The sequence below is a fragment of the Trichoderma virens genome (genome assembly GCF_000170995.1).
Source record: "Trichoderma virens Gv29-8 chromosome Unknown TRIVIscaffold_3, whole genome shotgun sequence".
NCBI lineage: Eukaryota > Fungi > Ascomycota > Sordariomycetes > Hypocreales > Hypocreaceae > Trichoderma > Trichoderma virens.
Window position 1 is genome coordinate 2,508,310 of NW_014013746.1, and position 21,486 is coordinate 2,529,795.

Genomic DNA, 21,486 nt, shown 5'->3' on the forward strand with positions numbered 1-21,486 from the left:
TGACACTTTGTCTACCATTTTTGAAACAACAAGCCACAGGTGGAAGCAAGCCAATAGACTTTGGTACAGCACAGCCGGGATGAGTTCCTCCGAGTCTCAGCGAGCGCGCCTTCGACGGCATCATACGCGCAGCCGCAATGGCTGCCGCGAGTGCAAACAGCGTCATATCCGGTGTGATGAGACAAAACCGTACTGGTAAGCCGCTACATCCTGGATCAAAAATTAAGGCCTACATTGGAAAGTGTCTCACCAACTTGGGTATTAGCACCAGTTGTCTAGTCCACGGACGTGATTGCCACTATGACGGCGCAGGAGTAAGTACTCGGCGCAGGGGCGTGCTATCAGGCGCGGATATTATGGAAGTGGACCTTTTCAAGGTACTGCCGATACCTATGCCGTTCGAGTCGATGCAGCTGCTTCACCACGGTAAGTGAGCCGTAGAATTTCTACAAAAGAGACGAAATACATGAGCTAATTCACCTAGCGACTCATTTCCGCCTCTTAACCACAACTGTTGTGGCCAAAAACCCCAACTCTAGCCTGTAAGACTCTCTCAAAGCCTCCCCCGCGATGTGCTAAACATATCACTTAGTGCCGGTTTGGTCATGCAGAATGCAGCCACGTTTAGATCATTCCTCCTTATAGCCGGCATACACCACGTCTGGTCCGGCGGCTCGTTGGAATCTATCGAGGAGACGATGCTGCACCACAAACTCGAAGCAATTCGTGTTGTCAACGGCATGATTAGCGATCCCTTGCTGTGCCGCAGTGATGCATGTATAACCTCCATAGTCGGCCTGGCGATGGTTGAGGTTTGTTATCTGGTCACATATATCATGTGCATTTCGATTCTAATTGAATACTCAGGCTGCACTGGGCGATGCAAAGGCAGCCGAAGCCCATTTGAAAGCGCTGGCCGGGCTTTTCGACGAGCGCCGTCTTGATCAAGACAAGTACAGGTTGTTCGGCCTTGTCGAAAGACTGATTCTGCTGTAGGCAAAATTCTGAATTATCACTGTGAAGAAACTCTGCCTAACAAAATATCTTTCATCCCACAGAGCTGCTAGCCTTGTTGCTGCATCAAAAGACAAAAAAGAGAGCGACCCTCATTACTTTGTTGTCGAGCCGGCCCAGGATTCGGAGCCGCGCCATCACTACACAAGACCGACAGGGCCAGTGTTTAGCGCTGTTCCATTCCTCAGCATCCATCTATCGCCTTTCTATCATTCCACTCCGCCAGACATTGAAGCTTGTAATGCTGATGCCGAGTGCGAAATCATTGCTACGACGCTCCGAAGATTGTCTTCCCCATTCCAACGTCAAAATCCAGAGAGCAGTCACGAAGAATACGCATCATCAGCAAGTCCAAAGGAGCAGGCTCGGAAAATCCTTCGCGCAGATGCAGAATCATACATTGGTTCTCTACTTTTTAAACCTTGTATGCCAGCGCCAAATGACAGTGACCGCAGCCAGGATATGACATCAGGTTCAAGATCGCCAGATTCGCAACGTGGGCCAGATGAAAATGAGGACATGGGGAGTCATTTTGTTAACTTTTCTGGGCAACCTTTTGTGAATCTTCCATCTGCCATCTTCCCGTCCACATCGCGAGCTTGGGCGTGTGCAGCATACCTCTACCTCCATATGATTGTGGACTGCATGCCACGGCGCGGTACTGCTGACACAACTGTAAAAATGGATACACACCTACAGCGCTGGTTGATCAATACTTTACGCCAGGACCTTGAGCACACCGAAGAGGCGATGCGTATCGGCGCACATAGCTCAGAGCTATGGCTATGGAAGACTATACTTGGTGCATACGCACTGTCAAAATCTCCCATAGAAATGCCCGTCGATGTGGAAGCTAGTGATGAGGACGATGACGAAAAATTGGCCAGATTTGCAAATCAGATGGCATTCGACAAAGAGCCACAAGAAAGTGGAGGTTCGAACCAGTCGCTGTTCCCAAGTGGCCGGGCAAGCTTGCAATGGTTTGCTGGGAAGACAAAGGCATGGAGCTCTGTTACTCACGTCATTTCGTGGGAAGGTGCTAAGACAGCATTAGGCCGTATTGCATGGCCTGAAAATTTCGGTGATGACCAAACATTGTCTGTCTTGTGGGAAGAGGCTATCGGTTCAGCGGATATTTGATAAGATGCGCAGCCTTCAACAGAACTAATAAGAGCCAAGTTCCCAAGCCTGAAGCGAGAGTAGCGTGTCAACTTCATTCAGAAAATTTAAATAGTCTCTAGAATAGAGAAATGGCTGTGTTACTAGTATTGATGATTGGTTAGTCCATGACTCCTTCTATATGATAGTTCATTATAAAAATACTTCAAAGTCAAGGTTATATCACCTGTTTGTTGCGAAATGTCAATAATGCAATTGCGCGATCCCAGGTCGTGGGGAAACTATGCCCCATTCCATCAGCTGTTGCTACCGATCTACATTAGCTTAAAAACTTTTCTCCATATCCATAGCTTTAAAATCTTTCATTTAATTTTAGAGTTCAAAAAGATGACTGCGTTCTCTCCAGTCTGGTCTTCCGTCGTCGTGATTTCAGTCTGGCTGTATTGGAAGTGTGTATGATAACAACTGACTAAGCTCTATTAATTAGAGTAAAGAAGTGAACCTGAAAACCTAGTTGAAGTCTAGAACATTTTAGAAAGCTGACTTTGCTTACTTTCTTTGGTTTGGCCACTTTTAGCATTCTCCCCCACCTTCAGGCGCAACAGCTATTAGCAATCTAGCCATCGTACCAATTAATAGGAGATGCCAACCTTGGAAGAATGAGCTAAGTGGTAATAACTTCATAGTGCAAGGGGCCAAAGTCCGGTCTAATCAGCTATAAGGACAATTATACCGTCAGTATTCCCGGTATAAAGTACCCTAAGGCCCTCGTCTCCTCTTGACAACGGTTATGTCGTTCCGACCTGCGGTTTGATCGATTTTCTAATAACAAACGGAATTAGATCCTTGTACTGTTGCAATGTTGCAGCATATACGCCGTGTATACTAATCTGGTCATTAACACCCGAAACAGATCTAGAGAAACATGGAAGCCACCATGAGCACCACAGCTAACAATTGATCCTCCCAAGTTTATAGATGCTATTGAATGCAACTGCATTGCGTTGCCTGATATGTCAAACACGGCATCGACTTGATGAAGTAGAGTAGCACCAGGCGCAAATGTTTGCTCAACCCCGAGTTGCCGGGCAAGATCTCTTTTCTCTGGAGAGCGACCTGTGCACCAGACTCGTAAACCAGCAGCAGCACCAAATTGAATGAGTGCCGTGGATACTCCTACGGACGAGCCTTGGACGAGCATTGTCTGTCCAGGACGCATGTTGGCCTTGGCAAAGATCATCCATATGCAGTAAGCCACGCAATGCCAAGTACAGCACCATCAATTGGGCCTAACTGGAGTGGTAATGGGAGTATATTGCGTGACGGAGCAACGATGTATTCTGCAGGAGTTCCGTCTGGTATTTCGTGGAACACATTCCTCGAGGGATCTAATGTTTCCTCCCGAGATAGTCCGTGCCACACATTATTGGATACAAAATGACAGGCGTACTGTCTTTGAGATAGCCACAGCCTGCGCATCCAAGAATGCGAGGATAACGCAGAGGATATATGCCCACTCCTTGAAGGGTCAATACGTCATGATAATTCAGCGCCGCAGCTGAGATCTTCGCCCGCACCCAGCCATCTGGCACAAGAGGAAGCGGTATTCGACCAATCTTTAGGGCTTTCAAATGATCCTTTTCACTAGCATTGAACCAGCCGACACTAGAGCATTCGCCGTCTATGAGCAACTTCCCACTACGGAAGTCACTACTTTTGACCCAGCCGCCACAGACATGGTTAGCGAGGCACTTTTCAAGAAGTGTGTCAATTTATATACTAATCATGTAATTGAGAGATTTTTACTAATAATAATATATGTAGAGCTCGTGGAGAAGCTGTTGACGAAGCAAAAGTTACACGCCATCGAGCAGACCTCGCGGTTATCTTGGATGTCTATGAGTCCCATCTACTTGCGACCTCAAAATATCTTGCTGGAGACGTAAGATCTTCCTCAACATGGTGTGGGGGCTCTTTCAAGATATCTCACATTTGCCCCATAGTAATTTACATTAGTAGATTTATTCCATCTGTCTTTGGGAGAATTACTGTCTGTAGCTGGTGAAGCTGACTTGAGAGATAGCCGCCCGAATACATATCAAGGGTTAGTAGCAAAAGATCCACCAGCGCCCAGCGAGGCAAGCCGTCTTGGATCGAGGTATCTAGTTAAGCACTCTTTTGAGGTTATCATAATGTATGTCATGTGTTTGATTCCATTACAATTGGAAGTCATTTGTGTTCCCTATCTCGTATATCTCTAGCTTCTGGGTGCGCAATTTCCGCATGCTGGGCATTTAAATTTTACAGCATTAGATGGGAGCATCACCACGGATAACTTCATAGTGTTAGAGAGATCTCAAAGTAAACAACTATTGGAAACATTACGCTTGTATCAGAGTGGTATATGATGACTGGAAAATATGCATACGGCATTTAGCGGTTGAAGGCACTCCAGGGCGGCCTAGCAGGCAAAAAAGAAAACCGCACATTTCATAGTCTGTATTGTATCGTTACTATCCCCACCGAAGGTTGTAAGCTGAATATAATAATGCCAGGTTATCTCCGAAGTCATTAACATGCTTGCATGCTCAGTTACATATTGTGGCAACCGCTCACTGCGCTAGTATTTTCTAGCGCTTACGTGGGACCCGTAAAATGAGGTGCGCGGATATTGTTGCAGTCTTCCACAGCCCCAAAGGAGTGGGATCGCACGCTAATATTAGTGAGATTATGTACGGAGTAGCTGCGCTCTCGATTGGTAGCGATAATTGAGGTCAATTAAGCGCGCTATAATCCCAAGTTAGGTGTGAGATACCTGTAAGTGATACTATGGAAGGGGTTGTGTTGTTCTCATGCAAGGGTAACGATGCAATCGTCTGCGGGGACTTGCAATTCACTACCTATTTAAAGACAGTCCGCGCCAGTGCGAGAGTATGAGCGATGGAACCAACCGAGATTTTGCGATTTACCTTGTCCTGCTCCAAATTCCCTCAGTCTTCATCTGGCCTGTCGACATGGCGATTGATGCTCAAATCCGAGTAGAACCTGCTACTGTAGCAGATATACCAGAGTTGATTGAGCTCGTAAATGAAGGCCTGAACCCGGAAGGAGAGTACAACATCTACCCGCATAACGCCCACGGGGCAAAATATGCAACTGATGTATTCGAAGCTCTCCTCAAGGCGGACAACAGTCGCGTCAAGTTGCTGGTCGTCCGAGACGCTGAAGGTTTGCCAGTGTTCCCACAAATTATTTGATCCTCACGGTATTGCAGTCATTGATAAGCTGGCTGCAGGTTATCCTATTTCAACGGGAACTGTATACAATATCGCCGCGGGGGATGTTTTCACCAGTGCCTGGAACGACTGGGGTGTTCCTCTTCAGCGGGGTATGAACCAAGAAGTGCTGGATAAGCTGTTCGGCGCATGGACGAAACGCCACAACAAGCTGATGAGCCACCAACCTCGTGTGTGTAAGTGTCTCTCTCATGGGATTCCCTCATTGCAAACATCGCATTCTGTTTCTTTCAAAATGGCCCGCAGCTAATTATCTTCTAACTGTATATACAGTCATTGAAGCTTTAGTCACTCGAGATGCTTGGAAAAAGCGCGGATGCGCTTCTGCAATTCTTGCAGAAGCAGACAAGATAGCAGACGAGACCGACATCCCCCTTTTCTTAGACGGAGCGGTGCCAGAATTTTACAAAAGGCGGGGTTATAGTGAGCTCACAGACAATTCTGGCGTAGAAGCTTCAGCAGTCCCTATGCTGCGGAAGAAGAAGAGCGAGCGTGTGTGAGATTTATGTTTTTCACATGAAGGCCGAGTGTCTATGTTAATGAGAAAATGTGATGCAACTAAATTCTAAATCCAAGTTGCATTTTGATCACTATACCTCCCTTACCTATATTATCATTCAGACATGTAAGTGAGGTCAAAGATATGAAGCAAATGACCATTATCATAATATGAAATCAAGAGTTGCTGAGTAGTGCCATGTATGTATCAAACGTTTCAGTAACACCAGCAGATCCGCAACGAAGGCGTAGGGCTTACAGAGTAATGCAAGACTACTAAGAACAGCTAATGAGAATATATACGTATCCACCTGGCGATCCTTTCTCATCAAGAGGGTGGGATTAGTGCTGGAGTAAAGACTAAGCCGCGTGTCTTTTGATATAGCGTAGATTGTATTGAGAAAATTGCGCACAACGGATGCTGTACCCGCTTTCTCGTAAAACATCTTAAAGGCCACGACGTGGACAACCGATGATCGCGCGGATCTCCGCATTAGTCCCCACACGTATGAAGTGAATAAATATGAGTCTCAATCCTAAGCTCATCAGTTTTTATCTACCTACGCACAGAGTAAAGTCCAAAATATAACTACTCACGTCAGAGTGATATATACTAATAATGTGAGTGTTCCCCCCCCCCCCCCCCCCCCCCTTTTTTTTTTTTTTCTTCTTGGCGGTCTTGCACGTTTTAGAGGACGCTCAGCACCTTCCAGATGGCACAACACAACGTAAGGCACCATTCAGGATCCTGCGGACCATACTTTGACGACGAGTTCAACGCAAAAGTCCAAAGGTTAATGGATACATGGCATGTTCCTGGCCTAGCAATTGGACTTATCCAAGATTCTTCTACAACTTTCAAGGTGCGCCATCTTCGAAAGAGTTCGACAGACAGCATAGCCAACCGGAGTTTAGGCATACGGTTTTGCAGAATTGCCTAATACTGCTGTAACTACAGAGACGGTTTTTTTTACTGCTAGTACTACAAAGGCCTTTACAGCTGCTAGCGTCTCTCTGCTTGTGGACGATGCAGGATTGCGTTCGTCATTGAATCACTGTCCGTCAAACCTGTCATGGCAGACAACACTTTCATCCATTTTAGGTCAAGATTTTGTTCTAGACAGTGAAGAGATAACCTCCCGTATCACACTAGAGGATGCTCTTAGCAATAGAACCGGTTTACCAGACCATAAGTTCAGCTTCAAACCAAAATCAGCATCCGTAAAGGATGTTGTCCGCTCTTTAAGACATCTCCCGAGAGCTGCAGAACCAGGCACACGATATCTCTACAGCAGCTACATGTTCTCGGCGGTATCTCATGCTTTGGAGACTATGACTTCAATGAACCTGGGTGAATTCATGAAACAAAGGCTTTGGTATCCTTTGGGTATGACTCGGACATATTGGACGCCGGAACAAGCAGAGGAGGCGAGGGCATCTGGAACCGTACTTGCTCGTGGCTACGCGTGGAACACATCAAAAGAAGCCTTTCTAGAACAACCAGTACCAGATTTTCCAGCAGTTTCAGGAGCAGGAGCTATTATCAGCAATGTTGTTGACTACGCTAAATGGCTGCAGTGCATGATGACTCGATCTCCGCCGCTGAGTCCAGCTGCGCATGCCACTCTTACAACACCACGGATCTCATTTTCGGCCCCCGGTAATAATCCATTCCCGCCACCGCACTCATACGCCTTAGGATGGTTCATTGATCATTACCGCGGGCAACGCATCGTGTGGCATAGTGGTAGTTGGACTGGATTTGGAACTACTGCAATGTATCTCCCAGGCAAACAATGGGGCTTGGTTATGATGGGCAACACGACAGGCACAAGCAACTGCGTCCAGATAGCCTTGTTTATGGGGATGCTTGATGATCTCCTTGAGACACCTGTTGATGAAAGAATTGACTGGAATCTCAAGCTTCAGGAACGTCTGTCTCAGAGGAGATCTGATATTGCGCGCTCCGCAGAACTCCTCTACCCCTCTCTTTCATATCCTCCTAGTCCACCTCTTCTTCCATATCAAGCCTACGCTAGGAACTACACCCACGCAGCTTATGGAAATCTGGATTTGGAGTGTCGTGGAAACACACTATTTGCCTCGCGTCTTACCCAAGAGATCCCCATGGTCATACAGATAAGACATCTTGGCGGGGAGCACTGGCTGGCTACTTTGATGACTCTCAACGAGAATCCACGCGACCATCAAGTCGTACCAGCGTCGTTCAAGCTAGGTACAGATAATAAAGCAGCCCAGGCTGGATTAGACCTTGAACCTGCATTAAATGGGAATATGATCTGGTTTACTTCTCAAACATCTACATTAGTCTAAGTTGGACAATATATTATAAGAGTCAATTAAATCGTCTGTTGCCTATTGGATTGGATTATGCCTCGTTTCTGGATTTGAAACTAAAGGCTGGGGCATAGCTCTTTATTAAACCAGCGTTACAGCTTTATTGAACCTCTTATCTTGATTACAAATTCATCCTGTACTAGGCGGGTTAACTAGGCTCTGCTGATTAGTCAACCCGCCGAGTAAAATACTTTCACTATAACGTAAAATCTCTTCAAATCCACGTAATTATATTTTACTCGTGGAATAAAGATCCGTCTCCATCCTGTTACCGAATCCTCACCGAAACAATATCGGGATGGCGGGCCAAGCAAGGATTAGCCCTTCTTTGAATTGGATAACCCTCAGTCCATGTGACCAAGGGGTAGGGGAGGCGGCAATAAATGGCCGAGAAATGAGATTGTCCTATGTAACTTACATTTTGCGGAAGAACCAACGAATCTATGTTGTCTTGCACAACTGTCTTATTAGCTAGTACTATATCAGCAATTTGAGGGTTCCAAAGTTAGAATTTAAAAGATATAACGATAATTCAAATGAGAAAATAAATGGAATTAAAGGATTACGTAGCTCAGCATTGTTTCAACGTAGTATTGAGGGACTTTGAGTGTAGGACTGACATCAAGATAGGGAATTTGTGAACTTGTAGGAATATATCGGCCCTTGGGCTTTGGGTATAAGTGTCAAGTGTTCTGCTATTAGGTACTATGCCTTCTACCCAAGAAAAAACGCATTGTATTTCAGCCTTTATGTTCCGATGCTCGTCCATTGGGAGCAGCTTATATACAAACATTAGCATCCCCAAATACTTTACTTTACTCAAACACAATTCATTGTTTTTTTCATCGCTTAACCCTTTCGTCGAAACCAATGCTAAACACAACGAGCAAAATGCGCTTCAAGCATACAGGCGTTTCCAAAGTTCTATTGTTATCGTTTTCATCAAATTTGCAGTTTGAGTTAGACGTAACCATTCGTCTACTACAGTCTAATGCCGCGGGCTTTTGTTTTATTTTTATGGGGGGGCTTCTATCCAGAGCTATTCTTTTGCCGTTGCCAATAGCAGAAACTGCAGTATCAATATTCAATACTTTCATTGCGGGCTTTCTTTGCAACTATATCTTCGATATTGCTAATCAGGCTTCTTCTCCACATGAGGACTACATAAATAAACCACATCGTCCAATTCCTTCCGGCTTGATTAGTATTAATCAGGCTAAGATTCGATGGGTGCTGGCATGGACTCTCGGACCAATTACTACCTACTTCTTTTTTGGAATATGGGCTACACTGCATCTCCTTCATTTTGAGGTGTTTATATTTGTGTGTTATGTATGGCCGAGGTGGAACTCTTGGTTTATGCGCAATTACTTTTCATCTTTTTCTTACTTTATCCTTGCTCGGCTGTTAAACCAAGTACTTGCAAGACAAACGGCAATTTGGAGAATGAATATCTCCGTTGATTTTATCATCTCTTGTTGGTTTATGGCAACTATACACATACAAGAGTTCTACGACCTCGAGGGAGACCGAAAGAGCAACAGAAAAACGCTTCCAATGCTGGTTTCCAGTAATGGCTTAAAAGCGTTGCGAGCTGGCACCTCGCTCTTTATAGTTGCATTTAGCTCTGGCATCTTGATTACTGGGTTGAGAAGCATGACTCAAGATCACTTAATGCTACCACTATGCATACTACAACAAATATCATCATGCATCCTTGGATACAGAATATCAGCGTCAAATTCGGTTGAGATGGACAGATCAACTTATCATGTTTATTATTATCCATCAATCTTAATACTGTTGCTATCATTGGTGATAGTTATGAGATAGCTTGTTAAAAAAGGGGAGATGAAAAGATAGCGTTTGAAAGAGAGCCACAACCGAGTTCAAGCCGACCATAATCCTCAAGTGGCCTGACAAGCTTGTGGAAGTTCTTTGCTAGCGAGATGAAAACACGGAGCGCCGTTACTCTTGGTCGTGGGAAGGAGTAAGGAGTTAAGACAGATTTGTGTCGCATCCCTTGTCCTGAGAGCCTTGGCAATGACCAAATAATCCCTGGCTCGTGGGAAGAGGCTATAGTTTCAGCATATCAAAATAAGATAAGATGCCTGCAACCGTATCCAGAGATGTTACCTCTGAAATTTAAAATGAAGCGGTATATTGAAAGCGACAGCTAACATTTGCTCCATTGGGACATATCATATATACCGCAGGTTCATGTATCGACAGCAGAGTAATTTCTCTATTCTAAGATGTGCTGTGCTTTCAAGGAAATTATGCCCATCAGCTTACCAATTAGAATTGGCTACAACTATGGAAGAGCAAGAGGAAATTCGGCCTTGACTAACCAAGTTTCATTAGCTACTACATAATTCTATAGCATCAAAGATATAGGCTGGGTTGAGGTAAGATAGAGATAATAAAAGATTGAAAGGTAATGATTGGGGCTGGAGCCAATCGTGTATGACAGAAGTGAGGAGAGATTAAGGGAGTGTGAGAGTTGTCTTAAATGCGTACATTGAATGTAAACTATTTTCTTTAACAGAGCTGAAGTACTTGGGTTCATTCATAAAGGGGCGACATGGCATATTCTCTATTTATCATGCTTTAAGTAATAGTACTTCTATCTAATTATTCTTAATAAGCAGCAAGAAGTCTTAAACGGTGATACTCAGAGGCACATATATCCTGATATCGAGGTGTTTCTCCTGTTTGAAAAAAAGGAATAGTGCCAACTGGAGCTTGGCGGTCAGCCTTGCAGAGGAATGCAATGCTGTACCGACGCGGAACTTCAACATTCTTATTATGTTTAATTTCCTCCTCTAGAGACTTTGGGACTGAGACCCGATGTAATCCAGCAGGTAACTGATCATCAGTCCAACGTTGGAGGGTTTCGCTGATATTCACGATAAGCTCTGCCTGAGTCTCCGATTCAACGGGGATAAATTTCTGAGGCCCGGGGCTTATTCTATCTTCAACTTCTAGGCCGCCAACAGACGAAGTAAACAGTAGTGTAATAACACCTAGATCAAAATGAGGCCAGATGCGGGAGACTTGGCCATTTTGCAGTAGAGATGCTGGAACTGGAGGATAATGGTTCAATCGAAGCTCACTCGCATTGCTTTTGTGAGTGATCAATCTGTTGAAAGTACCAGGGGGGGATCCTAAGCCTTCTTCCAAACAACTTAAGATATTAGTGGTTACTCGCTCCATCTGGAAATAAAAAGATTCCATCTCAGTTTGGAACTGATCAAGATTTTTTGGCCATTGATTTTTGAACTGTTGATCCAAAGGAGAGCCACAGTCAAAATGTTCCTATCCATAAATCAGTCATCCCATCAGAGTTTGACAAATGACTGCAAAGCCTATTGTGGCTATCAAGCAGACCTACTCTGGCATCTGTTAATCTCTCATCCACGCTACGTCCCACCAATTTGCTATGGAGAGAAGCTGTCTTCTCTACTCCAATGGCACTGTACCCTCTCTGAGGGCTACCATCAGCCACATTGACGAATTCAAGTTTGCTTTCAGGTTTAAGATTGAACATTTCACTAGCCTATGGTGTAAATTAGTATCATGTTAGAGTTGTTTTGCACCTTGACATATAACACTCCTGGTACATACCAAGTGAAACATTTGAGTTACTCTCGCTTCTGGAATTCCATGATTTATAAGTCGTACAAATCCATAATCTTTAAAACTTTGAACTAAATCCCGAATATATGTACTTCGGGCATCAGGGCCGGCCTGAAGCTGGGAAGCGTCTAATAGTGGAATACTCATTATGTGCTTCTTGAGTATTTGCAATTCTCCGCAGGTTGTGTGTTGAGAGATATATTGAACAGCTAGTGCCTTTTAAATGCTTCAATGACCCACCAATATTCATCACATGGCGGAACAACTGTACCGCTTGCAGTAGGATCACTTAGCTGAAATGGAATTAACATAGATTTAAATAACAAAAGGGGGTGTGTAGATGCTCTAAAAAGGCTAGTTGCGTTACTACATGCCAGCTGGCGCCAAGTATATTAGTTCCTTTGTATCTCGGCTCGTATAAAATAATGTTGAAATGCTTCTATCCTTTATTAGGGAACATGTCTACAAATTAAATACATCGCAAGCGACCTAAAATACTATCAAGTTTATGAATTTAATACGCATATATCATATATGCTCATTTAATAACTAGCTAAATACCTCAAACTGCATACATCGACTTCTGATTGCTAGTTACTAGGCAAGAATGCTGAAGGCTTCTTGACTACTCCCCATAGTTATATTCAGTATCCAGCTTAGTAATAACCCACTTTCCTCCCTGCTTGCCATAGTGATAAGTTGTTGTCACTATGTTGTCGGCATCGGCGTGGTCAATGGCCTTGATTTGCACGGCGTCCTGGCCAGGCAGTTCCTCCACACTAAGAACCTTAATGTTGACGTCGCGAGACCATTCCTTGGCGAAAAAGTTTTGAAGGCTGGACAGTCCAACGTCCTTCTGGCCGCCCTTGTAATGGAGTTGAACATCAGGGGAGACGTAATTTGGGAGGCTGCTTGGATTGCGGCCGGCCAGCTCTGCGGCATACTCTTCAAAGAGGGCCTTGAACGACGGCTTGGACATTCTGAAGAAGTAGAAAGATTTAAATATTGTTTGTAGAAGAGTGTTTTGTAAGGTGCTGTATTGACTGGAATGGAGAGAATGAAAGGTCGAGCTGGTAGAAATGGGCCATATTTATATTCCGATTTTCTACAGGTGTGGTGTAATACACGATACGTCACTGAGGAGATTGCTACAGCTGACCTGTGTTATGGATTGGAATCTGATCCCCGGTACTTTGTATCATGTATCTTGTTTCAACTTTGCTTCTACCTTTATTGAATGTTATACGGTTTATTACATTCGTAAGTAAAATAACTCTATAATAATATACCAATTAATATATGTATCATCATTTTTGGCACATTTAGGTTTCCTTGAGGATATTTGTAAGCATTAAAAACAATTCTACTTATGACTTCATATATATATATATATATTGCACAACTATGGTTATTATACCATATGTTTTTTTACATGTAGCCGGCAACATACGCCATAGTAAAATTAAGTTGTGGTTTATACTACTTTGTGGCGAATGCATTTATACGCAAACTTTCTCACTTTCAACAAGATTCTATACATTGAGCATATGTATTTAGTTCTATTATACTGTCTACTTCAGTAACTTATCATTCTTTTCTTTTCTTTTTTTTCTTTTTTTTTTTTTTTAATTAAAATATATTTATTCAATTTTTGAAATTTTGCTTTTCTCCTGTCGCTCCACCAAATGAATCCGCCAAGATGCTACTTGACCGTTACACCCCGCCCCTTGTCACATGTGATGTCTGCCTAGTGCGCGCATCGGTATGCATGCCAACTTGTTGTATAGGATTCCGGTTTATGAGCACATTCAGCCCCTCAAATCCGAGCACTGTTTGAGAGCCAATGAAATTTTTACACGTCAGGTTTCAGCTGGCGATATTGGAATGTTACCTCGCAGTTGTTACTTACTTAGGGACGATGATTGCAGCGTGCATAATCCTAAACAAATCCCTCTCGGCAAGCAGCATCATCGCCAAAGAAAGCTAGGCAGAGTCTCGCAGCAAGACGTAATATTTGATGGCGCAATCCGGTGCATGAGTCGCTATTAGGCAACTTTAGCGTGGTTTTGTAACATAGCAGTGACACTTATAATTCTAATGAATCTATTACTTGTTAGCAGCAAGGAGTAACTGCACCACGAAGCACAGGTTCTCAACAAGTTAACGCTACAACTTCGTACTATTGGAGAGCGTACTTTTTCAGGTTACCTTCATCTGCACTATCTCCACATTTCTAATATGACCTAGTGATAATTTGGGTACTCATCCACTCGCATAGGGACAGGCATAGCATCGCTTTCTGTTCCAAGCCTCTAGGGTATGACGTTTGTTTGTACTACGCTGACGGCAGCTAATCAAATCTCGAAAATGTGGTTAAACATATATTAAATGCTAACTCGGAACTGAAAGTTCCACCTACGCTAGTGTAGACGCATGCAAAGTGGCTGGTTAAATCCTGAAAGGTGGTTGTACATAGGTTCAATGCATATATAAATACTACCTCGCGATGCAAACCCCGCTCAAACCAGCCAATTACGCTGCAAGCATACATCACGATGGTGTTACACCATCGGACTTCAGCTTGAATCGCTGCGCCTCCTAGATGATATCACTTTGTTCTCCTTACTCCGCTTCTGGGGGCCAAATTGTAAAGCTCAAGATTAACCATTCAATATTCGTGACCAGATATTCCACTGCCTATTGGTAAGGCAAGTCTCATCAATTATCAGGTGCATAAAATTTTAGGCATATGAGGCAATTGACATCTCAATTATCAACTATTACGGCGTGAAACGATCAATGTGACCAAACTATCTTTCCTATGGATTGCTAAGAACGTACGGCTGCTACCTTAGATTGGAACAGTCTGCAGTAATCACGCAAGCAAGCTAGCTTGTGAGGATATCATTCCACTGCATTGTGCCTTGAAGTTGAAGTATGAAATTTTATTCTTCCAAGTCAAGAACTATAATTATAATATGCATAAAGCGTACTGAATTGTGCAATGTTGTATTATGCCTATTTTATATAATCGCCCGTTCCTCAAGATACTGGGTCAAGTGTTGACGTCTACTGGCATGTAAAATCGTATCAAGGCAACAAGATACATATGTAAATAAAACAAAAAATTACTAGTATTCTTGAAATGTTAACCGATTATACCGTACGCATCTTCACATCCACCATAAGACTTGGCTTCTCCCACAATTGGTAAGAGCGTTGACCAATGGCCCAGTCTTCGAAACCGGGCTTTAGAGAGAGGTCAAAATTCCATAGCACCCTGGACAAGATGAGCCTGATCTCATGATAAGCTAAGTTACGACCGATACAATTGCGTGGGCCGTAGCTGAATGGTTTCAGGCAGCTTCGATTGTCCTTGTAGAAGGGAGAAGTCGGCTCTGAGTGTATTTCTGGCAACCAACGCTCCGGTAGGAAACTTTTTGCATCGTGAAAGTTTGACTCAGAATGATAGGTGGCCAGATGGTGCACTGCTACGACAGTCTGTAAGTCGTGAAGTTAGAAATCAGAGTAAAGTTGCTGGAATGTTATGGGCTGAGTTCTGATCGAAATGACATACCCTTTCTGGGATCAAGTGGCCATCAATAAGCGTAGGTCTTCCTGGTAGAGTTTCACGCAACAGACCAGTCGGGACAGGGGGAAATAAGCGCAATCCTTCTTCGATACAAGCTGTTAAGTAAGGTAACTTGGCTGTAGTCTCCTTGAAATTGATTGATTCTTCTGTTTCGAAAGCACTGCGTATCTCATCAACGCACTTGGCTAACTTTTCTGGATTTCGAAGCATATAGTAGGTGATTCCGGTCATAGCTGTTCCAGTAGTCTCAGAGCCTGCACTGATGATGATATCGGCGTTACATGCCATTTCATAATCGGTTAGGCCCTGATCCTCCCCGTGTTCGCGTAGGACAAAAGTCATGATATCTCCACGCTCTTGAATCTCTTTATTCTTGATGCGCTTATATGTGAGCTCCATAGAACGTTGCTGGTGTTCTGCCAGAGAGCCTCGCTGCTCAGCTGTAGTCAAGAGTAGGACCAAAATCCACGAGATGCTCGGGAATACAAGCAAGGGAACCAGAGACTTCATGTCACTTAGAGCTCTGATCCATGGGTGAACTTTCCCTGTCGCTAGCCCATTAAATGATTCGCCGTACGCAAGCTCTCCAAAGATATCAAATGTCGTCATTGTGTACCATTTAGAGATATCAGCAATAGAGTTGTCAGATTCGGCGATTCCACGTAGTTGATTTATGAGCTGCTCAACATAACCGTTGACCAAAGGTTCTTGGCGTGCCAGAGCGTCATTTGAAAAAGCCGGTAGTAGAGCTCGGCGGAAGCGATGATGGTCCCGAGCATTTGCAGTAATTATGTTAGGGCGCTCCTCCATCCCGCTGCCCTTGAAAATATGCTTTGGTAGTTCAGCATGACCAGTCCCATATATATCCCTCCATGCAGTCAGAGAAGTGAAACTCAAAATGTTAGGGGCAGTTCTAACAACAGGCCCAAATCGTTCGTGGAATGCGACAAGAGCGTGGTCCGCTTTCCCGCGGATTAGAGATATATTTTTCAGCCATGGGAAAGCAATCCAGAGGAAAGGACCGGGATATTTTCTCAAGGGATGAAAGTATAAATTATAAACTGCAAGCCCGAGTAATCTTAGGATTGGCAGGAACGTCAGTATCACAAAGACTGTGACAACAAAATTCCAGGAAGAGGGATTAATCTTGCTGAGGGGTTGCGATGTGACCCCTTGAAGACGTTCCCTCTCCATGAGTAGAATATATATATGGCCGGCGTATTGAACAGAATGTACTGCTGAATATATGATTGAGGGCTCAAATGCTTTTATCTAGCTCATGCAATGATTTGAAGCTAAATGTACTGCTACTTCGAGATGAAGGTACTCCGTTGCAGTGTCGAGGAATAAAAGATCTCTTTATAAGTGGGAGAGCCTTGCACACAGCCGCTAAATAATTTATTTCTCTTCCGTGGAAGATGCCGATTAGGTAATCCAACGCACGCCATCATATTTACTAACGCTCATCGCCGGGTAGAGGACTGGTGGTGTCACCGCCATTTGAGAAGTCTCGCATCCAAAAAATCGTTTGGTCTCTAAGATATAACAGCTATACAATTGTGATGAATAGAGCTACAGCGTTGCATATTAAAAGGTGCATGTATATTGGCAAATATTGAAGCATTGAGTTGAAACTTCCACATGTTAATACGTACATAAAACCCGATAGAGCAATTTTCCTCTTTTCGGTGGCAGATTGCTCATATTATTGGCTCGGCAGCCATCTCTTCATTCTATAAAGCATCATTAGGGTATATCAAGTCTCAACTTCATGTTCTGTCCTTTGAAACTGGGCGGCTACAGCCTGTTGCAAATGCCCGTATACTGATAATAGTCCAGCTGTTACAGCTTTATGGAACATCTCATCTTGAGTTTGAATTTAACCGCTATTGTAATAATACGACACCATTTGTCTCAAGTTTTAACAAGACCTGGTGTGGAATTACTGATAAGCCGCGAATCTCCCTACTGGTGGTACGCTGAGAACCAGGCAAATTGAAAGGAATCTGTCTATGCTGCACATGATAGTGATACTCAGATATGAGATACTTGGGGGTCATTTAATTGATACATTGATACTAGTTGGGTAGGATATCATTTGCCGAATTCCAAATAGATCATTCGTGTGGTGATCTACGCCGTTGAAGCCTAGATAAGGCAAGAAATTAAATTAGACATGATTTCATTACCACACAACGTAACAGTTGAATGAATGTTAGTGTGTGAAACGGTTGCACCCCTCCCACCCGCATAATACCACCTCAATACCGATCCGACTGACTGCCTGCAGTGTTTACTGGCCAAACCCCGCCCCTTTCCCCGCTACAAAACATACGAGTTCAAAGGCCTAGACACAGCAGGCAGAAGTATGAAAGGAAAATAGAGTGTAACGGGAAACGGGAAAGCTCTCTTCTTTTTTGGGTAATATATTTCCTGTATGGCATTATCGGGCATTATTGGCGCCGTTGGTGTCGTTATGTTTGAACCCGTTTTTGATCCAGTCGATGATCCTTTTACTATTGTTCTTCCCAGCCCAATACAACCGCCTACATATTATACGGTATGTCATGATGGTACTGCTGGTGGTGGAAGTTCTAGGCTCTTGGTCATAAAAACTCGTCGCACAGTGCGTTTCCTTTCAACCAAATGTCCATGCGATGCGGGTGGCGATAAACTTGGAACTATTAAATCTGCAAATCGTTAAGCCAGCTATTTACCATGAGATATTCTAAAAAATGATACAGAGCAACAAAATTGCAGAAACTGTTTAACCTATGACCAAATTATGAATCCATAGCAAACATCTATATTATACGTTGCATTGTAGACATTGGTCATTGCATTTGCAGATTTAGGTATGGCCTTGTACGTTTTGAGGCTCATAGAGTTGCTCTAGATACTCTTCTTCTGCTTCAGTTAACTCCTTCCCATTTGCTGCCAACGTCTCATCAATATGCTCAACCGACCCGAAGCCAATAATAGGAGCTGTCACCTTCCGATTTAGCCATGCGAGAGCCACATGGCTCATTGGCCATTTACGCTTTGTGGCCACCTCTTCTATTCTAGAAATAATTGCACCAGTACTATGACTTTCGCCGGCATATATAGTCCCGTTAGAGCTATATGATGCTCTGACAGACATAGACTTATCTGTTGGGCGGCGTGCTAATCTACCAGATGCAAGTGGAGCCCACTGTTAAAGGAGTTGGTCAGCTTGTATAGTGCTTGTGCCGCTGAGAAGAAAATCTTACGGGTATTAAACCCACGCCAGTGTGATTACAATACTTGTTCATCTCCCTCTCTTCTTCACGGTATATCAAGTTATAATGATTTTGCATTGAGGTAAATTTCGTCCAGCCTCTTATTTCCGCGACATGTTGGAGTATGCCAAATTGATATGCCCACATAGAGCTGGCACCGATGTACCTGACCAAACCACCTTTAACCAGGTCATGCAGTGCACACATTGTTTCCTCAGGTGGGACTGTATTGTCAAAGCGATGGATCTGGAAAACATCGATGTAATGGGTGTTGAGGCGTTTAAGGGAGGCCTCGACGGAATTAAATATTGCTTGTCGTGACAGCCCTGAATGTGTTAGCTCTATCAAAACTCATGTCATATATCATCAGACCGATTACTGTATCTGACTCACCCCAGTGGTTAACATAGTCTTTACTTTTATCCGCCATCTCATGATGCATTGTAACACCAGAGCCAGGATCATAATTCTCAGCATCACATAAAACTCGATAGCATTTCGTCATCAAAACTATCTTGTTTCGTGGAATATTGTACTTGCGAAGGGCTTCCCCCATAATTCTCTCAGATTGGCCGTTTGAATACACATTGGCGGTATCCCACTTCGTAAAATGTTAGCATGTTTTCGACATAAAAAAAAAGGTTATCATACTGTATTGACGCCTCGATCATAGGCTGCTTTCAGAAGCGGCAATGCCTATGTTGATTTAACCCCATTCAACTAGTGATTGAGCACAGTGACTGACCCGTTCTTCATCAAGTACCCAAGGAAACCAATCGGAACTACCTATATGGAGGCCACCAAGGATAGGGTTTGAGATGCGTAGGCCCGAGTTCCCCAGCTTTCGATATGTGACTCGTGTGCGAGATATGGAATCTCTTAGAGATTCAGGGACTTGAATAAGCTTACCAATGGAAGATTTAGCCATGATCAACGGATAGAGGGTGACTAAGGTATGCTTAAATTAAACTGTCGAAAAAAGATCAGTGTGCCGGGAACACACGATGAATCAAGTCTTCTACGAAAGGAAGACAACTAATCAGTCAAAGTATAATGGACTCTTAGTTGACGTGTACACGTCAACGACCCATTATAGTAGAGTATTCTTCTTCTTTTGTAATCTACTAGTATACAACGGAATTAAGTATATTTTCCTTGCATACATCTTAGCAAATGACTCATGACTAATTAGAGACTCCCATGTATTCGTATGTAGTTCGCTTGCGATAATACAATTAAATCAGTAATGAATGCCAAAATTGGCTTTAGGAATTGTTTACTTTTTCATAAAAATTTATGTAGTAAACTTGAGTGATGCCAAATATGTTCTAGGTTAAGTAAACTTTTGCTAGAACCACCCAGCTACCCCTACATCATGAGGTAGATTGTTCCCTTATCCATAGGTAAAGGGTTATATATTTCTACTTCAGGCTACTTCAAATATTAATTATTGTCTGAATTTGGAGTAAATACTTCAAGAATGTCGTCAATTTCCACCAGGGAATGAGTACGTAATTTCTCTCGGTAAGATACGGAACAGTCAATGCAATATGACGAGAGAAGCACGTCAGAACAACTTCTACAAATGGTTAATGATGGATATGAAATATTCTGCGCTTTGTCGTTTGCCTAGTGTCACCTATAATTCGGCTTTGAGACCTGTAAAGTATGCATGATGGTTGCTAAGAGACACGGCACAGAGCTGAAACCTGCATTTGATGCAACCTCAATACAAATGTAGACGAATTTTTGATCAGAGACGTGTCATTTTCTATTCAACGAGCCAATCATATAAATACATGGTCAACGTGTTGAGACTATACTGCTACATTTTTGAGAATCCGTCGCTGCAAGTGCACATGAATTCGTACCATTCAAGCTAACCAGCCACATCTCGCGTAGTTAGTTGCATACAAAAGCATCCATTAGATATTATATTATACGAAAATTGAGCTGCTGGCTGCGGAATATATTCGCCTTAGCTCTGCCAAAATGGAACCCTGCAAACAGTCACATGTTACTGCCTCTGCAGCCACCCCAGCTTTTGTAATCTCAGGCCACACACATGGCGTATACTTCCCAATATGCCCCACTTGCTGCTCGAGCCTGTGGTGAGGGGCCCATCGAGAGCACAAGACCTTTTCTTTTTTTGGGTGGCATGGATGCTATGTGCTCATTAATTGTGGGAATTTCATCAGGTGCGAAGAACTAATTGTTGAGATTTAGGAATACTGTTATCAGTGGCAAATATACCTAATTCAGTTGCTCAAGGTTTGAGAAACAAATTGCGTGCGACCGCTCAAATCCCATAACTCCTAATTTATGGCGAAATTTATGTCAGTGTCAGGTCAATGGTCCATTGGTGTAAAATATGCTGAGGCACAGGATATCATGCAATATCGTAGCTGAATACCTAATCTGGCAAGTGACCGACATATCGTCTATGGAGCCTTTAATAGCTTCAGCACAACTTAATCACCCAGCGAAGAAATCAAAGAACAGTGTGCATAAATTTATACTACAATTTTATGCATCTTGCTTACTTTTTACCAATATTTGTATATTAGTCATTTAATTTGCCTCTCTGGGTTGTTGTTCGTTAAGCTTGTGATTTCGGCAATACGCCTTCCACATCACATCGCTCTTTCCATTTTATCAAATCACACAATCTTACTATTTTTCTGTAAAAGCCGCAAAACGCATCACCGTC

General features: G+C 43.3%; 8 protein-coding genes across 8 annotated transcripts; 4 read left to right on the plus strand and 4 right to left on the minus strand.

Annotated features, from left to right (window-relative positions):
* Positions 1 to 137: 137 nt before the first annotated feature.
* On the plus strand, positions 138 to 2,154 carry TRIVIDRAFT_198808 (uncharacterized protein; the record flags this gene model as incomplete). The annotated part of the gene is made up of 7 exons (XM_014104596.1): positions 138 to 195; positions 280 to 314; positions 378 to 426; positions 485 to 542; positions 593 to 812; positions 868 to 992; positions 1,059 to 2,154. 7 exons carry the CDS (start codon positions 138 to 140, stop codon positions 2,152 to 2,154), a joined length of 1,641 nt encoding a protein of 546 aa, XP_013960071.1.
* Positions 2,155 to 5,066: 2,912 nt separating this feature from the next.
* TRIVIDRAFT_219637 (uncharacterized protein) lies at positions 5,067 to 5,929 on the plus strand (the record flags this gene model as incomplete). Its single annotated transcript, XM_014104597.1, has 3 exons — positions 5,067 to 5,361; positions 5,408 to 5,605; positions 5,703 to 5,929. 3 exons carry the CDS (start codon positions 5,067 to 5,069, stop codon positions 5,927 to 5,929), a joined length of 720 nt encoding a protein of 239 aa, XP_013960072.1.
* Positions 5,930 to 6,640: 711 nt separating this feature from the next.
* On the plus strand, positions 6,641 to 8,261 carry TRIVIDRAFT_55157 (uncharacterized protein; the record flags this gene model as incomplete). The annotated part of the gene is made up of 2 exons (XM_014104598.1): positions 6,641 to 6,790; positions 6,843 to 8,261. 2 exons carry the CDS (start codon positions 6,641 to 6,643, stop codon positions 8,259 to 8,261), a joined length of 1,569 nt encoding a protein of 522 aa, XP_013960073.1.
* A 915-nt stretch (positions 8,262 to 9,176) lies between these two features.
* TRIVIDRAFT_31831 (uncharacterized protein) lies at positions 9,177 to 10,118 on the plus strand (the record flags this gene model as incomplete). Its single annotated transcript, XM_014104599.1, has 1 exon — positions 9,177 to 10,118. One exon carries the CDS (start codon positions 9,177 to 9,179, stop codon positions 10,116 to 10,118), a length of 942 nt encoding a protein of 313 aa, XP_013960074.1.
* Positions 10,119 to 10,851: 733 nt separating this feature from the next.
* Positions 10,852 to 12,071, minus strand: TRIVIDRAFT_72869 (uncharacterized protein; the record flags this gene model as incomplete). The annotated part of the gene is made up of 3 exons (XM_014104600.1): positions 10,852 to 11,603; positions 11,680 to 11,844; positions 11,913 to 12,071. The coding sequence occupies 3 exons, from the start codon at positions 12,069 to 12,071 to the stop codon at positions 10,926 to 10,928; spliced, it is 1,002 nt and encodes a 333-aa protein (XP_013960075.1).
* Positions 12,072 to 12,420: 349 nt separating this feature from the next.
* Positions 12,421 to 12,964, minus strand: TRIVIDRAFT_110889 (uncharacterized protein; the record flags this gene model as incomplete). Its single annotated transcript, XM_014104601.1, has 1 exon — positions 12,421 to 12,964. The coding sequence occupies one exon, from the start codon at positions 12,901 to 12,903 to the stop codon at positions 12,550 to 12,552; it is 354 nt and encodes a 117-aa protein (XP_013960076.1).
* Positions 12,965 to 14,904: 1,940 nt separating this feature from the next.
* Positions 14,905 to 17,220, minus strand: TRIVIDRAFT_212112 (uncharacterized protein; the record flags this gene model as incomplete). The annotated part of the gene is made up of 3 exons (XM_014104602.1): positions 14,905 to 15,425; positions 15,502 to 16,577; positions 17,172 to 17,220. 3 exons carry the CDS (start codon positions 17,218 to 17,220, stop codon positions 15,081 to 15,083), a joined length of 1,470 nt encoding a protein of 489 aa, XP_013960077.1.
* Positions 17,221 to 18,367: 1,147 nt separating this feature from the next.
* TRIVIDRAFT_219641 (uncharacterized protein) lies at positions 18,368 to 19,704 on the minus strand (the record flags this gene model as incomplete). The annotated part of the gene is made up of 5 exons (XM_014104603.1): positions 18,368 to 18,709; positions 18,768 to 19,102; positions 19,170 to 19,377; positions 19,428 to 19,472; positions 19,522 to 19,704. The coding sequence occupies 5 exons, from the start codon at positions 19,702 to 19,704 to the stop codon at positions 18,368 to 18,370; spliced, it is 1,113 nt and encodes a 370-aa protein (XP_013960078.1).
* Positions 19,705 to 21,486: the final 1,782 nt, after the last annotated feature.